This window comes from Odontomachus brunneus, unplaced genomic scaffold (assembly GCF_010583005.1).
Source record: "Odontomachus brunneus isolate Ranch 3 - 2012 unplaced genomic scaffold, Obru_v1 Obru_scaffold_002, whole genome shotgun sequence".
NCBI classification, from domain to species: Eukaryota; Metazoa; Arthropoda; class Insecta; order Hymenoptera; family Formicidae; genus Odontomachus; species Odontomachus brunneus.
In genome coordinates, this window is record NW_022639452.1 from 23,415 (window position 1) to 41,617 (window position 18,203).

General features: G+C 40.6%; 1 protein-coding gene across 4 annotated transcripts in view; it reads right to left on the reverse strand.

Annotated features, from left to right (window-relative positions):
• Window positions 1-2,966: 2,966 nt before the first annotated feature.
• The window catches only part of LOC116841188 (tolloid-like protein 2), a 22,184-nt gene continuing 6,947 nt past the window's right edge, over window positions 2,967-18,203 (reverse strand). Inside the window, exons 1-16 of one of the 4 annotated variants that reach the window (XM_032808851.1) lie at window positions 15,075-15,330; window positions 14,701-14,844; window positions 13,158-13,310; window positions 12,717-12,918; window positions 12,220-12,498; window positions 8,874-9,266; window positions 8,510-8,688; window positions 7,576-7,806; window positions 7,082-7,306; window positions 6,407-6,874; window positions 6,185-6,307; window positions 5,789-6,107; window positions 5,203-5,494; window positions 4,829-5,042; window positions 4,452-4,702; window positions 2,967-4,306 (exon numbers count right to left, since the gene is read on the reverse strand). In XM_032808851.1, the coding sequence (XP_032664742.1) occupies window positions 4,142-4,306; window positions 4,452-4,702; window positions 4,829-5,042; window positions 5,203-5,494; window positions 5,789-6,107; window positions 6,185-6,307; window positions 6,407-6,874; window positions 7,082-7,306; window positions 7,576-7,806; window positions 8,510-8,688; window positions 8,874-9,266; window positions 12,220-12,498; window positions 12,717-12,918; window positions 13,158-13,310; window positions 14,701-14,728 (3,522 nt within the window). In that variant the 5' untranslated portion in view covers window positions 14,729-14,844; window positions 15,075-15,330 and the 3' untranslated portion in view covers window positions 2,967-4,141. Of the gene's footprint in view, window positions 4,307-4,451; window positions 4,703-4,828; window positions 5,043-5,202; window positions 5,495-5,788; window positions 6,108-6,184; window positions 6,308-6,406; window positions 6,875-7,081; window positions 7,307-7,575; window positions 7,807-8,509; window positions 8,689-8,873; window positions 9,267-12,219; window positions 12,499-12,716; window positions 12,919-13,157; window positions 13,311-14,377; window positions 14,558-14,700; window positions 14,845-15,074; window positions 15,331-18,203 lie in introns of those variants that run through there. The other 3 variants (XM_032808859.1, XM_032808841.1, XM_032808833.1) reach the window with 3 other exon arrangements.

The following is an 18,203-nucleotide window of genomic DNA, read 5'->3' on the forward strand; positions in this document are numbered from 1 at the left end:
TAGTCTCTGTTGAGCCTAGAGTTTCTGTTAGAGCCGTTGCCCAGGTATTGTTATTACCGATTATTCGATCATCATTCTTTCGTTATTATCCACTCACGGATGTTATCACACGATTGTCGAGTAGATATTATTATCAATACCATTAAATATTCGAGTATTATTACTTTTTTATTCGATTATTATTTAATTTATTCGGTTATTATTTAATTATTATTATTACGCATAGGAAAGCAACTCAGGCATGCCGTTACGACAATTTCTTCAAAATTTTTCTGTTTGGAGCATTCACACTTTCGGCATGTGCAAGTTGCGGAATTTTTGGATTAGGTAAATATTACGTTAACTGGCAGCTTGAGATTTAAATTAAAAATTTTTTGTTCGTTTTCGTCACATATCGAGCAATGCTTCTATTAATTTTTGCACGAACTTTCATTGCATAAAAACATTTGTAATTCTGTGTAACCAATACTACGTAAACTTTGCAAAAAAATTTCAATATTCTGTCGGTTAAGTTTTTAGCTTCAGCATCCGCTTTAAGCGAGTCGATATTAAGTCGTGTATTATGAGCTGTTAAAACCGACTGAAACAATCACAGGCGATCGGTATCGAACGCTATTGATGCGTTTGAGTCGAGCATTGAAAAACAAACGGTCGCAATACAACGAGAGACACGATAAAGTGATTTTGCAGCGTGACAATGCTCGACCCCATGTTGCGAAAGTGATCAAGACATACTTGGAAACGTTGAAATAGGAAGTCCTACCCCACCCGCCGTATTCTCCAGACGTTGCTTCTTCTGACTATCACTTGTTTCAATCAATGACACACGGCCTGGCTGACCAGCACTTCCGACTTATAAAGAAGTAAAAAATTGGATCGATTCGTGGATCGCCTCAAAAGATGACCAGTTTTTTCGACGCGGGATTCGTACGGTGCCTGAAAGATGGGAGAAAGTAGGAGCCAGCGATGGACAATATTTTGAATCATAAATGTATAACCAGTTTTTTACAATAAAGCCTCGAATTTCGGAAAAAAAAACGGCGGAAGCAAAGTTGTACACCTAATAGTTTTATACTTAAAACAAGGATTTTTGCGTTTTTGAAAAGTAATCATGGAAAATAATTTATTATTATTTTTATATTTTTCACATTTTATTAGGAGTGAAATCGTATAAATCGTATTTTCCATGATTATTTTCCATGTCAAAAACGCATAAAATCCTTGTTTCTCAAATATGAAACTATTAAAATTAATAATTTGAAATTTAATAATTCTATTGAAATTTAATAATTCTAGCAATAATAAGTATTAATGTTTTTAGGAATCAGCTGTGTAGTAAAAACCAATATTAACTGTGAAATCGGTAACAAATAATAAAACGATGTGCGTGTTATATAACTACGGGCCTAATCGCGCGAATTCTACGTGATATTACTGGTAATCTTTAATCGGTTATAATTTAAAAACTATTGTAGCCTCTACATTTTTGCATTACGATTTTTGACTCTAGAAAATTATCTTCAGAATACGCTATTAAAATATCTCCACGGTGGTTGTGAGACACCCTGTATATCTGTCCTTCCGTCTTGGCTTCACTCCTTTTTACGAACCGCGCAGTCTAGTATACAAATCTTGGTCCCGCAAGCGCAGTTGATTTCTTTTTCTTTTTTTTTTTTTTTTCTTTTTTCATCGCCCGTTCCCTCAAAGTGGCCTTTCGCTGTAAAATGGAACAGATGTCTATAGCGTATATTCGAGTAAGGTGAGATAAAACAGTCGGACTCTTTACGGGAGCTCCCGCTTCATATCAACTGTTTTCCCCACACCTGATGTGACAAACATTACGTATGCAATTTTATGTAATATTGTGTGGTAGATAAATAGATTTATGTCGATAAGTTGTCGGCTTGTATCGATATATTATCGACTTGCGTCGATAACCTTAAGACGATAAGGTAGGTTTAGATACGTAAAGAGACAAGACGATAGGTGCATGTACTTACGAAAGGTGTGTTGCGCGTTGAATTATCGATCGGTTATATTTTGCGCTCACATTCGGCTTATCTGAACCGTAAACCTTGTCATCAAATCGACTACGTTTGTTCTTCCTTGCTCGTTCACTTTCAACACTGATTCACTTTCTGCGACTCTGTTGGAAAAACCGCCAATATTGACAAATAAGCCAATCTTTGTGCTGATACCCATGCTTTTACCAGGAGATTTTATCAGAAGGTAGACAGATCCAAACATGTTTCTTGAGGGCAGCCTGCTGATATTCTCCTTCCGTTACGCCGTGCATTGTATTATTGAATATCTTTATTCAATTTCTTAATTATTATTGCGAAAATCACGAAATATATTATTTTATGCCGTATAATATATACCAGTAATATATGTAAATGTGCACGCGCGTGTGAAAATTTAAATATAGTGCCCAACCTCTCTTCAATCCAATATTTTATTTACGCATTTCAGTTCGTTCACGGCCGGATCCTACCACAGATATGAAGTTGAAGATCATGTCAAATCTTCCAAGAATGATATTTGGACGCTTTGGACCTTGGCGAAATGCTTAAAAAAATCGATTCTCTCAATTTTTTACGTCGGTATAGATCGTAAATATTATTATTTTCCTGTTAAGGGAAGGGAGAAGGAGAGAAAGAAGGAGAGAGATTCGCAGTATCGGCAGAAGATACGCGTTCCTCACGTGCACAGTTCATAAGATATTTGCAATAAGTTATTTCTGCATGATTTGACGTCGTGTAAAATGATACAAATGATACATTTTATAGTCATATAAAATATTGAAAATGATGTAAATTTAATTGAATTAAAGTTTTACCCGGAAAGAAAAAAAAAAAGATTCAGCCACAAAATTAGAATTTTTCGGACTGAATGTGTGTTTCGATGTCTTGTTTGCTGTTTACATCATCCAGAAAATATCACGTTCTGCTTTATGTAGATACGTATAAAAAAGTAAACGTTCGAATATTTATTTGACCATTTGGTAAGCTACCAAATACCAATGCCGCCGATACATATAAAACGACATAGTATCTATAATTAACTTTGTCTATATACAATGAACGTTCGACGTGCTGTTGGATATTCTCGCGCAAATCGCATGACACGCAAAAACGCATACACGCACGAATATCGTTCATTTTATAAGTGTCAATGTTCGCGCGCTATATTGTACCACCAGAAAACGCAACGAAATATCTACAAAACACTGCTGACTCTCGTATCTGCTTGGTGGTGGCGCTTCCCCTTACGTTCTAGCCCTTCTCTTCGTAGATACATTGCGATGCGAACGCGGGCCGAATACGTTGCAATATTGTGCCGCCATAATTGTCAATACCGTGTACATTATTATAAAATGCTTGATGCGTCGAATGTTTCTACGCAAAATTTTTGTCAGTTACTTGTATAATGTAATTGTTTCATTGTGATGTGTATGGAATTAGTCGTTGATATTACTGTCATCTCGGCAGTGCCTGTTCATTTTTTTTTCCTTTTTTTCACGAGAACATTGTCAACAGGTAGATCGATATCTATGTTCCTTTCTATTATCGATTACAATATCGATGATAATGACCTCTTATACGTAATAATCATATATGTGTATACGTTATAAGTTTGCCGTAAGAGCTTTAGCGTAACGTTATTTTAGAGTCTATCTTATCCTTCCAAACAAATTTCTCCATCTTGATCGATATAAAGTATACTATTAATTAATACATTGTATCTTAACTATATGGCACATAAATGTTCCGCGATAGGCCAAATATTTATTCTCTTACGAAATATTTTTCTTTGTTGACAGATAATTTATAAGTAACATTAATTATCGCCTCTTATAGCGCAGTTGAGACGAGAAGGAGATGATATGATGAGATATCTCCTATTAAAGCTATCTTCGATCGTACTTGATGTCGCATTGGATCAACGGTACGATCCATTCAATCCTTCCGATCGAAGCGTCGAACTAACATGTGTTTTCCGTAAAAGTTACATCTTACTTAAAACTTAAGAAGAAGAAGAAGAAACGCATATAATTGTATTGTCGCGTGAGTGAGATATCTTCACGGAAATAGTCTCTTCAAAACTCATAATCCAGTCGATTAACGGACTGAGCCGAAGATCAAAGATTTTTGGAATCTTCGTTGTCTTCGCCGCCAAGATTCTCCTCGCTCTCCTGCCGGTCGACCGCCACGAAGATAGCGACAAAACCTTTGTTCGCAATCGTATCATCCGTTCTAAATCTTATCAGCAGCGCTTCGTTCATCGACATGAAGTCAGTGGTATTCTACACATAAAACAGCCACAATTGTTCGTAAACGTTAAACGCTACCGAACGGTTTTGTTGCGCAACGTGTTCCTCCTACGCGAATACACAGGTCTAGTATATTTCGTTCGACGATCGTCATTTAGCAGAATGGATATATACTCACAGAGGTACCACAGTATCGCCCGTAAGGTGGACTAGACGCGTCTAATCCAGAAAATACTTCGACAAAGTCATATCCACATTCGCTTTCGTATTCGAGGTGGAACGAGAGGAAAGTCAAGTGGACGATTTTGCCAACCGGTGCCTCTATCGCCCAGTCGCAGTCTGTTCTGTGGTCGTAATTGTGATAACCGTACTTGGGGTGAGAATATAAATGCTTAACTCGATCCGTTGCCATGAGATGACCACCGCAAGCTGTAATGAGAACTCTACTTGTCTAGCGGCACCAGGTAAGGTCAGTGCGCGGTTTTACATGATCGTACAATAATAAATGTTCGAATATATAATTCGAAACGTTTTACGTGCAATTTGTTCCGTCACCTGTGCTATGGGTCGCGAGGAATCCTTTCCTCTGCACGGAAGCGTCGCTTTTGAAGACCATGTACATTTGATTGGCCGTCGCGAGAATCGGATGTGGTTCTTTAGTACCACAAAATCTGCCCAAGGTAATGCTGTCCGGCGAATCTCCGTCGTAAATTGCAATGTGGTCGTACGCACATTCTTGATGTGGTTCCATCTCAAAAACTCTGAAAACCTAGAACGTTTCTTTGCTCATTATCGTAAATTCTTCCCTCAGGGGAGGTTTCCTCTCGTTATGCTTTTCTTACGTTATTGCGTGTCGTCAAAAATCACAGTTGACAAAACGATACATTGTTATTTACGACGAATTTACAAGATACAGTTGCGCAACAAACCAATTTTATCCGATGGCCTGGTTTCGTGGTGAAATGCCAAACGCAATCCTTACGACCGGGATAATAATCCGGATAGTTCGGTGAAGTGATCGTTCCCAAGGGCGCGATGATTTCGTACTTGCAACCACCCTCTTTGCAATCGTGACCGTTTTCGTGAAGCGTGAAACCGTTATGGCAGGAACACTGGTAAGAACCTATCGTATTTTTGCACTCGTGCTGACACCCTCCGTTATTATTAGCACACTCGTCCATATCCGTGAAGAATACAGCAGCGAAGCCTGATTTTTGAACACTGTTCAACGAAAGATAAATTGCAAACGACAGGTATCGAATGTTCGTCCCGATATTTACGTCGGTGTAAGACGATTTAACGACAAGGCGCGTAATAACTGAGCGAATAACGAGTTTATTACAATATCGCACATTTCGAATCCTGTTTTTCCCTCCGTTCCTTTTTTCTCTCATCGTTCCCCTCCCCGCCTTCCCCGTCCTTTAACAAGCCCCTCTCGTAATATTCTTACTCCGACTTTGCGTATCGGAAATATACTTTCAATCGTACTGCATGCGACGGTATGAAATGTAAGACCTGTTGTCGGATGTGAAGGTGATTCTCATAAAATTGCCTTCGGACGTGATCAGTGGTGGTGATCGCGCACCGCAAAATATTCCGTGCTTTCTGTAAACGTCGTCGCCGAGTTTGCTCACCACTTCTACGGAATCGTACTCGCATTCTTCTTGGTACATATTGTTGCCCTCCAAATCGAAATGTGTGAAATTCAAAGTAATGCGATACTGAGGTGGAGCGATAATTTCCCAAACACAATTTTTATTTCCTGGATATGACTCAGGAAACGACGGGCTAGTAATGGTGCCGTTATTGTCGTCGAAAAATCCACCGCAGGCATCTGTCGATAAGATAGAATTGTCGTTCACCACCTCGGGATGAAGCAAAGAAAACCAAGGGTGAATCAAGCGATCTTACCTTCGCAGTGTTTACCGTCGGAATGCAACTCGAAACCGACTTTGCAAGAACACTCGTACCCACCGAGCGTATTGATACAATCGTGCTCGCAACCGTGGTCCGTCAACTTGCACTCGTCGAATTCTACAACGTGAAAGAAAGCAGGCGAGATTAATGATGAGCGGACGATTACGCGATATCGTTCGCGATCGCAATGATATCGCAGCAAAATATGTCGCGCACCTTTCATAAAAGTCGCCGAAAAACCAGCCTTTTGCACGGAACTATCGCTGACGAATTTGACGAACAATTGATTCCCCGTCGATTTGATATCCGGCGGTATCTTGTAACCGCAATAAACGCCGATCAGAGCGGAATCCTCGTTATGTCCGTCACGCACTTCGACATAGTCGTACACGCAATTGTCGTGGTTCTCGATCTCGAAAGATTGAAACTTCAAGGCTACTTGATAATCTCGAGGTACGGACAGTTTCCACACGCACTCTTTGCTGGATTGATACTCCTCTGGATAATTAGGCGATTCCAGATGACCTACGCCGTCCAATTCGACGTCGCCGCCACAAACAGCCTCGTAGCTTGCCGTGAAGCCACGGTGGCCGTTTTGTCGACTAGACGTCACGTATGTTACCAACATGCGACTTCCGGTCGACACTACCGGCTCCTTTATCTTACCGCTGCCGCAAAATCGACCTGAATTAAACGAAGCATGAGCGAATTATGAGGGGCCTTTCCGTACCGAGGACAACTAATTTGTTATTACGATATTACGCAACGCAACACACAATGCGATACGATAACATCTTGCTTTCTTTGTACTTTCTTTGTATTGATAACGCTTTTATTCGCTTATTACACATATCGTTGCGAGTAACTTGATCTTTGCAAGAGAAATCTCACCTAATACGTGGCTCTTGTACCAATATCCGTCTCGTATTTCGAGGTAATCGCTACGGCAGTAATCACTCTTGAATATGTCGAGAGACGTGATGTTTAGGACGATGCGTTCTCCGTGCGTCGCCGTGATCCTCCATTCGCATCGTTCTCCGTCGACAGTTGGAGAATTGTTCGGGTAATTCGGTGATCCGAAGCTACCACTGTTCTCCTGGAAAGTTCTACCGCATTCTGTCAATTCATTCAAATCAATGTATTTCATTCGTTGCAGCTGTATTACGAGACGCGAATAACATGTCTATCAGGCGTGACAAAATCAACATTACTGATGATCGAAACTTTTCCTTCTTTTCTCTCCTTCGTTTCAAGCTCATGCTCAAAGTCTCGAAGAATTTACATTAAATCTACGTGTAGAGTCGCGCGCGCGGATGTCAAGACTGTCTCTCGAAAGACTGCCTCATCGAAGATAACAACGACATTCGATAACTTGAAATTCTTACTATGACATTTGTACAAAAGATTCGTCTGCGCGATGTCACCCTCGCTCAGGCGGATTCGTTGTCCAATCTCGGGTCTCTTTTTACCATGGATTTCCATAGGTAGAATTGTGTCCAAGTAAGTGCCTTTTGAAAAGGTATTCTTTGCATAATGCATAATGGAGTCGTAGTCGTAGGGTAAGCCGAGCGAATTTACTTCTTCTTCCGTCAACTTGTTAAAATTGTACTCCTGCCCTGTAAGAAAGAGTAGTTCTTTTATCTTATTTTCCGCGCGGACACATTAAGAGAATTCTTTCATTAAAGAATAGAATTATCCCAACTATTATGTGCTGTCCTTTTCGTGTGTAGATTGCGTGACAGTTTGCGCGACAGTTTGCGCTTCGTGCCTCTTAAGCGGAAACTCAAACGAACCGCGATGTGATAAACTGTTTCGTCAACTGAACGACGACTCGTTAGGACTGTAGGTAGCTAACTGCCATCGTCAATTGTTCAACTGCACGATCAATCATTTCTAGCATTTACCGCGTATAAATATCGGAATAGCGGAATAGCGCGACCGTCCGCAGTCGTCCCTGATGACTGGTGATATTTGCACATTCCCGATAAATTAGGCTATTAATCTGAAATGGAAACCTACCTGCCACGAAGGTAAACGTATACTTGGGACGCGGCTGCACATTGCACTGGCAAACATTGTCCAAAGCACATAAAGCGTGCACCTTGGAATAAATCCTACTCACGTACACCAAACGCCAAGCGAATTCATATATCAGATATATATTTATGAAATTTATCGAGACTGCGCGAATGTTTGATGAAATTTTGATAAGAGCTGAGTTGAGATAACGCGAAACGCTCCTGACATACGATATTTTAGAATTATAGCGCGATTTGTATCACTCATAATTTATCAAACATTTCTCCCCGTCGTACTTACCGCTCATAATGTTATCACGGATGATTTGTACGTGACGATCGCGATCCGGTCGGGTATGTTCGTGCCAAAATCCAACGACATGACCCAATTCGTGCACCACTATGCCAAACTTGTCGCAATTCTTCCCGATACTAATGGCTTGCGGTCCGTTACCTCTCTTTCCGACAAAGGAGCAACATCTGCCAAAGTAAAGTAGTCGCATACATTCGTGACTTGCATGTATATATCGAACCGATGCTTTTAACAATAACAAACGAATGTATTATATACCATCCGGTTGCCCGGGCAATACTCGCGGGTTCATGTGCCCGGTTATACAAGTACACATTGAAATTACACTGACATCTGACTGAGAATGACTCACCCACAAGGTCTTTCCGTAAATAGGATGTAATTGGGATGCTCTCTGGGTACCCTTTCCACAAATTTGACGCAAGTAAAATTTTCCCAGTGTCTCATCGCCTGCTTAAACAGGGCTTTGTGAGCGCCCGAAAAGTTCCCATCGATCTCGTAGGGTATCACGCCATGATCCCACACTCGTTCCTTTCTCGCGGTGGCAGCTCGACGTGCTCTACTTAAAAATGTGTGTCTCGTCGTGCCACGCTTGTTTGCTACATATTTCGGCTTGTGCTCCATATCGTAGAATTCGATGGAACGAAGACGTCGATCGTGCACGGAAACAACTTCATCCGACGCATCGCTCATAGAATCGTACGTTCGACGATTGCAATGACCACGAGAACGCCTCCGTAAGGTACTAAGGAGATGCATCAACAATGTACTCGTGTATATAATTTTCTGGCTTTTTAATTTAATGGCTTTTTTTTCTTTCGGACGGGGTCTCCGGCGCCGTGCATATGTGTTTGCGAAAATCTGAATGGGACTCTTTTAAACTTGACGAAAAAATATATATTGATTTGAGTTTTGCTCTCTCTTTTCTTTAGTGAAGCAAGAGAGAGAGAGAGAGAGAGAGAGAGAGAGAGAGAGAGAGAGACAGAAACATGTCGCGACATACATTGATCACGAATGTCAATAAAATTGCGATAGACATCATAAAACTTGTACAACCAGCAAGCAATACCTTGAGACTGTTTTCGCGTGAAACGTGTAATTTTAAAAGTGACATAAAACTTTTCTCTCCCGATTCGAAAACAAGCATCCGTAGTGAAAAACGATTTTCCAAGTATAGCGATAAAACGAGCCGCTACGCATAAATCGAAAAAGGTATCGCGTAACTTTTTACGAGATCCAACGAAATTGCCGTTGGCACTTGTAGTGTTCAACGCACGATCGTACCGTAAACATTGGTAACGAAAGTATTCGTAAAATTAAACGATCCAGCCAATCAATGTAGAGTGATGCGAGAAAGAAAATAAGAAGCATATAATAAGTTCAATGTATGAAAATGCAAGCAAAATGACTGTTATATTTCGTATAGTCGTTTCCACGCGCGCGAATGCACCAAATTTTCCGTCATCGACGGATATACACAGAAAGCATTTGTGTTGTACAATATTTGTGAAAAAAGTGATATCTCTCTCGTCCAACCAATTATAAATCGCACGCTTGCTCATACCGTTGGTTTTTCCACCGTTTGTTTACTAGCACTAATTACCAAAGGTATGCGTAATTCTCCTCTGTTACTCGACAACGAGTCTACTTTAACAACGAGCCAGCCAACTCTAACAACTACCACTTAAGCCAGGCGTTCCTAAATCAGTAGGGCGTTACAATTAATTAGCGTGTCTCGCGTGTGAACCGCGCCGGGCCTAAGTATACGCCCGCATCGTGAAGAGGCGAAGAGAAATACAGAGCAGAGTGCGTTAATGAATCCCATTGAGATGCATTTATATACCACGCTTTATGCGTACAGCATTTACCGTTATTATCTCAGCGATCCGTTCCGTTGCATAGTGCGTATTCGTTATAATCACTCGAAAATGTCCAGAATGTTCGCGATTTTGCGCGAAGAATGACACCCGGAGAGACCGAGAGAGAAAGATTAAGCAGAGATGTCAACTCTCTACTACTTAAAGGCAGTCGACGTAATCGCCAATGTTATCGTGTTTATATTATAAAAACGAAGGGAACATAATTCGTTTCACTTTCGCTAATTGAGATATGTGTTCCGGTAACTTTGATTTCTCGCGTAAAAGTTTGCGCGACAATGCGACAGAATTTCTTCCTTGTTTTAACGAAAAGCAAACATGAGAATAGGGTCTGCGTTATTTATCGAGTATTATATACCGTTTGGCGTTCCGTGTAGAAACTCGATAGTATGCCCCGCACGTGTATGTTACGTATATACACTCGTACATATACGAGCGTGCTAATCCCACGGGGGTGAAAAGGGGCGAAAGGGTCGGCACGTATATAGGGATTGGGGAACGTACTGGACGTAGATTGAGCTTTGAAGCAGGCTGACGAAAGCGCGTGTTTACGGCCTATATCCGATACTGCGAAACACGATCGCACAGTCCGATTCTCAGGCCTTCGAAGCTCTAGAAAAATCTTTTGACCTTGCTGAGCCGAATGATTCCATACGCGACGACAGAGGCAACGATACGCAACGGTACAAGCCCCGCGAGTCTCTGGCAATTTATAAATGGATAAACGAAAACGCGCGTGTACATGTCTATTTCGCTATACCTAATGCACCCACTAGGGTTCTTGCCCTTTCAAAGTAATTACTCTCTCGACTCGCGATGTGAGGCGAGACGAGGCGAGGCGAGGCGAGGCGAGGCGAGGCGAGGCGAGGCGAGGCAGGGCGAGGCGAGGCGAGGCGAGGTGAAGCGGGACGAGACGAGGCACGGTGAGACGAGGCGCGAGGTGAGGCGAGGCAAAGTGAGGCGTCGCGTCGCGTCGCGTCGCGTCTAGAGAATCGTTAAAGTCGAATCGACGATATTACGAGCGTGGTGGAAAATTATCGTCTCTTATAACGTTCAGCCAAAGGACGGAATTTCCGTATGACGCTCTACACGATAATGCAGATGCGCGAGCGGTGTGCAGCTGGTGAGGCACCGCAGTACGAAACGTCGTTGACAAGTTATTGGCAGTTCGAGGGCTGAAAATGCCCAGAGGGTAGTATCGGACCCTATTTTCCAGCTTTACGATGACGGGCATTGTTATTGGCATTGCGAGATGGCTTTCCACTAGCGGAAATATCATTGGCGAGATACTTAGAGGTTGACGCTCTCGCCTCGCTCTCGCCAGCGGCCAAGTGGAAGAATAGAGCCGTGCCAACGAGTCACGCGTTCACTGTTTAATCGCTCGTAGTGAATCTCGAGAGAGGACTCTTGTCTTTATTTTTATTTGGTATAACCAAGTACACATTATTGGCGTAATTCAATATAAATCCGAGAAAAATTGTCCAGAATGAATTCACAATAGAAAATAAATTCGTTAGATGCCTGTCGCGGACAGGCTATTCGATCCTTGACTCTAGCAACGTATCGCGAAATAATAATACAAATAATTTCGTATCTCTCACAATAAGCGTGAGCGATAACGATCGTCCTATATTTCAATTTAGTTAATCTTGCCAAACTGTACTAAAGATTCACTCGACTAATTGAATAAGAATCAATGGGATCTAATTCACGTACTAGTGTATGTCGACGGACTTGTATAATTTGCAAGTGATACACATTTAATAAAAAATCTACGATTATATATGACTACGTATAATATGACCGATAATACCTCCCTACCTTCTACGATGATGACATCTGTGATGATGTCGTCGGTTCGGTAGACCTTGCGTGCTCATTTTGGGTTGCACGGTAAATGTCTCTTTGACGCTGTCCGTATATGCGCGGTCTGTGTATTTACTAGCATCGGTAGTAATACCGATATCTGTAGTAATTGGAAATTCAAGAGACATATCATGTCTCGTGTTGATTGACCCCAAGTTTGACAGCGTCCTCGAAAGCTGCCGATGACTTGGCCGTCGATGTCTCTTCTTCGAGACTTGTGTTGAGGATTCCAGTCTAATGGCATAAGCGCATAACTGTCGATCAGTATCGTTTCTACGCGCGCTGTCTATATGCGCGAGTTTCAGCTATGTATGTTAATGCGTACCGACAAAAATCAATAAAATATGTGACGTTCAAACAATATACATACATGTTATGTACAAGCGTGTGCATGTTCATACACTCAAGTTCTTGCGTTGTAATGCGTGAAAAACATATTCATTGTAGTATACCTGAATTCAAAGCCCTCGTCTTTCACTGCAGGATTAGTATCATCGTTCCTGGAATTAAAGCTGAAACCATCGGCAGACTTGCCACCCGTATTATATTGGTTGCGGTCTACCATGATCGACTCCGACTTCTCTTGAATGAGCACCTCATGTTCACCAAGTACCTGTTTGCTGGTATCGTGTTCGCTTTTGAACTGAAGAATCTCTGAAGCAAACAGATCAAAGTTAATCACGATTCAATGTAGAGCACACAAGTGAATGCGAAAACTTTCTGCAAATTAGCCAAATCGCGTAATTGTTCGTGGAGTTAAATGTCGAGGTAGATATTCCAACAAAAGTACGAATAGAAACATTTTTATTATCACACTAGTAAGCGCGCTGTATGATATGGTAATGGAGAAAGTTAATATATACGCACCAATTATGTTACATTACAGTACGCACCTGTGAGACCTTCCTCTTCCACCTGAAGACCTTCCTTCAATATTTCTTCTCTGTATTTGTTTAATTCTTCCAGATAGCTCTTATTTAACTTTTGTTCGCGCCATTCTGTATCGTATCTGATGTTTGGCAGTGCAATGTCACCGGAAAACCCACCTGAAATTTATCACAAACATATATATAGTTACATAACTCCATTACGAGCAGAGAGGAAGGGAGAGAGAGAAAGAGAATGCACATTGCGCGTAATAAATTAGAATTCTTCCAATCTGCGACGTCGCGAGCGTACATGTATCCCTGCGTGTTAGTGCCCGTTTCGGTTAATTAATTAAGCGCTTGCGCGCGATCGCACCTCTGTTGGTATGAACGAGGTTGAAATCGCCGCATTCGCGAGGACATATCCGTAAATACAGCTTCGTAGCAACGAATCGCAGGGCTGTAGTTGGACGACTCATCGAAATTTTACTCATCTGTGTATTACTTTACGCGATTGATTAACTTTTACGCCATCTATATCCTTTCCTTCTAAAATAAATGCGCTTCAAGGATCTTGATTGCCCTTACAGTAGCTATCTTGTCGATCAAGATGTGATCATGCGTAACGAGTCTGACAATCCGTACATACTTTTGAAAGAGTATAATGGAATGGCTGTCATTTATTCGCGATATACCAATACGAAAAAGTAAATACATACACCCTTTATAAGATAATATGTGCTTAATGCGGCCCTGTACAACTCCCGTACGCGAATGCATATATATATATATATATATATATATATATATATATATATACATATATGCATGGTGCAGTCGGTTACAAACCACATAATGCCAAACCCCTGTTCGTTTCGAATCGGCGATTTCATGCCATTCAGGCGGAAGCATCGTCGAAACGTTCGCATAAAATTGCACCGATGCTCCGATCGTACTATTACAAATTAATGTGAGCAGAGTGATAAATACTCTGAAATTAACCATTTTTTTCATTATTTATACTGTTCAATGTATCCAACGCTTAATCGTACCACTAGTATAAATTTGCATCTTTCTCAACGTCTTCTTTGTGTGTGTTTTATCGTAAAATCAAATAATTAGCGAGGAACAATAAAGTAAATGTATAAAAGTACAAATTACTGTATCATTCTGATTAGAAAAAAAGTCTAGACAAAGATCGATGAAAACAAATTTTCCGAATGGAAAGCAAAGCACAGATATTATACCCGAGATACGATCGTCGTACCGCGGAATCGTGGCAGAGAGCCAATCGGGATGTCGGAACTGTTCCAATCTCCGAATCGATCTGAGAAGCCTCCTTTTCCATTTCCAGGACATTTGCAAGAGCACGCGAGATATGAGTGGGAGCGAGAGAGAGAGAGAGAGAGAGAGAGAGAGAGAGAGAGAGAGAGAAAGAAAGAGAGAGAAGAAGGGGAGAGGAAAGAGGGAAGCTGAGAGGGAGGAAGAAACACTTTACAGAATGGAGTAGACAAGAAGTACTTCCGCTTAGCTAGATAGATTGTTGGAGCTTTCGTGTTGAAATGCTTACGATAGTTCATCAAACATTTCCATTCCATTCACAACATCGTCAAGTTTCATTTCGCAAATATTTGATTTCAATATTCTTAATGTATTCTCTCTACAGCTTGTTTCCGCCCTCATCGGTAATGCCATTGTTGCTCTCTTTAATTTGCTGAAATGTTCAAGTAAAATATTAAACTTAATGACATCCTTCTTTGAATCTATATTCATTAAGAGGAAATATTAATCTTCGATATGATTAAATATTGCAAGTTCAGCAAATTGTGATGTTTTTACAATAGAGCAAAGTGATGCGATCCCACTGAACTTACATTGCATTTTCAGGAAATGATCGAAACATAGATTCCTGACAATACCATTGGTAACAGATTTATTACTTACAAGAGGCTATGCGATACGATGTACGAACAGAGAAAATTCCAGTCAGACTTGATATTAATGTCTGCTATTTTCACTCTCAACATAATGCAACGTACCGCATGCGTGTATTACATATGTATGTCCGCGGATTACGTGAGTATGTGTACGAGTGTGTGCTGTATTGATTCGAATGGAGAAGCCTCTCGCATCGCAGTGAGTCTCTATCGCGTCGGATTAAACGTTTGCGTACACTACTGACGTCAACTTTATATCTGTTTTCTCGCCATTCCTTTTTTCTTTCTCCTCGTGTTTCGCACGGTAGCACAATACTCGGCAATGGTGTTCTTTCACCGATCTAGGTATAATTGCATGCATCAATTTTGTACCAACAACAACTCGACATCACGAGATGTCCTCTACCGCGAAATAGAATCAAATGGAGTCACACGGAGAAAACATTGTAGTAGAAATCACAATACAATTTTAAAATCACAGTACAATTTTAATACTTTGAATAGACTGATGAAAATTATAATACATTATGACAATTATGACCCATGAACATAGTAAAGATTATCATAAATATAATAAAAATTATCATGTTTAATGTTCTTATTTTTACTATATTTTATTGTAATTTTCGTAATAGTCGTGCCAGCCTATTCCCGAACTACTAAAATCGTATTGAGATTTTTACTACAATATTTTTTCCGTGCAGATAGAGCAAAGCAGCGCGATCCTGTTGCGAACGAAGCGACCAATTTAATATCGTAATTATTTAGGAGGTCATACACGAACAAACGAGATTTGATCATTTTTATACGATAGCGAAAAATGCAATTAAAAACATCAAAGGACGGCGGTGGACTACCGTGCAAATTGAATATTCTCTCGAGAATTGATGGGATGTTATTAACTTTAATAACCAAGCCAGTTATCATCGTTTGACATTTTGTCCGTCCGGGCAAAAAGATTAAGGACATTTTTTCTACTCCAGTTTGAACTTGGCAAGTATGATATTTTTCTTCTTCTTTTGTTTCTTTTTTCCCTTCTCCTTTTTTCTCTTCTCTAAATGCGACACTTTCGCGATGATTAAGAAGATTATTTGTTCCTTTTCTTTCCCACTGATGTTAGCTTCGACCGAGCTTCGGCCTTTTAGGTTTTTTCTCTTCCACTCGTACCGTTCGTCTGCTGCCAGACTCTCGTAACATTCGAGAGCTCTGCTGCATCCCTTCCAACGCAGCCTTCCAAGCGCAGTTGTAGTTTCCCTATTGGTCTCTTTCCACCTACGATTATTCGAAGATCCTCTTCGGTATTCATATTTCTAGTACGCACGGTACATGTCTCGCGCGCATACGACTCGGGGTATTTTGACACGAAGACTTGAAAGTTTTCCACCGAATCTCTTTTTTCTCCTCCTGCTTTCTCTCCTTCCTTTGTATTACATCTCTTATCACTTCTCTTGCAAGTTGTGCCGACGTTCATTCAAATTTGCTCATTTAAAATATATCGGCAAACAAGAGCAATATGATCAAATAAAAGAAGATAAATCAAACGGATAAACCGTCTCATACTAATCATCGCGCGACATCATCATTTCTTACGTAAGTTTAGACTAAGAAGAATTAACACACAGAATGTATGTGTGCCATCAATTTTACAATAAAATCCGTGCCATTGATTGCGACTGAGAGCGGTCAAAAAGATCGCGCTCTATTGTATAGAATACATCGCTAATATCGAGCATGCACGTACGCAATTCCACAGTTAATTGCAAGATAATAACAGGCTGCGTTATTAAGAAACGACCGCGCTCCAAGTGACCATCATTGTTATTTGCCGAGCGATAGTAGGACCATGTCGATAGTGATTCATTGTGTTTACGACGTTCCTCAATAACGTCAATTTTAGTTCATGTTCATGCGAGCAATGATTATTGACGGAGGTTCGTGAAATAAATTTCAGACGTGCGAAATCTCTCTAGTAGACGTTTCGATCTTTCTCTTCGCTACTCTTCCGTCTGTCTTTCATCCCAGTTGAGTATTCGACCTAATCCCAAGGAATAACTTCTCCTCACGTTTAACCTCTACGTCACTTTCTGCTTCCTGAGTTTGATTCGGCTGTATACCGAATCGTTCCACGCTCATCCAAAACAATTATTGATCAAATTATTTCTCCAATCGAATTCTATAGCCCGAACGGTCCGAAATGCAGAATACAGCACAGCCAGCACGGACGGCGGTACGATTATGAGGCCAGAAATTGAAAAAAATAATATAAGAAATTATTCTGGATAAAAGTAGTCTTCGTTTGGTCTTATATTGGAAAACACAACTTCTTGTTTCTTCGTCTGTAATTAAAGAAAGAGCCGTTTCAACTGCGTACCAGCGGTATGGCGGAGGTTAAATGTTATCACCCAATGTGATAATCAAGCAAACAGAAGGAAAGCAAAGCAAATGGCGTGGTATATCAACTTAACCGAGAATCGGTCGTAATCAATTCACAGTGCTTTACGAACAACTATCTCGACTGTATAATATAGTGCTAGTAATAGAGCTATCTTTCTTGTGCCGACACATCTCACCAAATATTTTCAATTACGTACAAGTGTGAATGAGGTAAAGAAATCTCGTTTGTTCAAGTTTAATCGATAACGTGAATTGTACCATTTTTTTCATTTTCAACATTAACCACGTGTATTCGCTCTATGAGCTATACAGGCTCTCAAGAAGAATTTATCTAGTTGCTCTGTGCCGAATAGCTACTATATATATTAATATATTTGTTCTTAACGAAGTAACGTTGTTATGTCCTGCCGTTTGCGTTACTTTTTCTCACTTATTGTACTTGGCGATTATGGCACACAGGTGTTGAGATGTTGTTCTTGATATGTAATATCGCAAGATAATCTCGCTGCAGAGTGTTGCGTGAATGTTTGTACGCGCAATCTAACTCAATTTCCCACAAGAGGTTCCGTAAAGACATAGAATACACGCTCATTGGACAGTATTGTTGAATATTAGACAGATGTAATGTTAAACTTTGCGATAGTCGCATTGTACATCATATTTCAATTTCCATTTCTCTCTCTCTCTCTTTCTCTCTCTCTCTCTCTCTCTCTCTCTCTCTCTCTCTCTCTCTCTCTCTCTC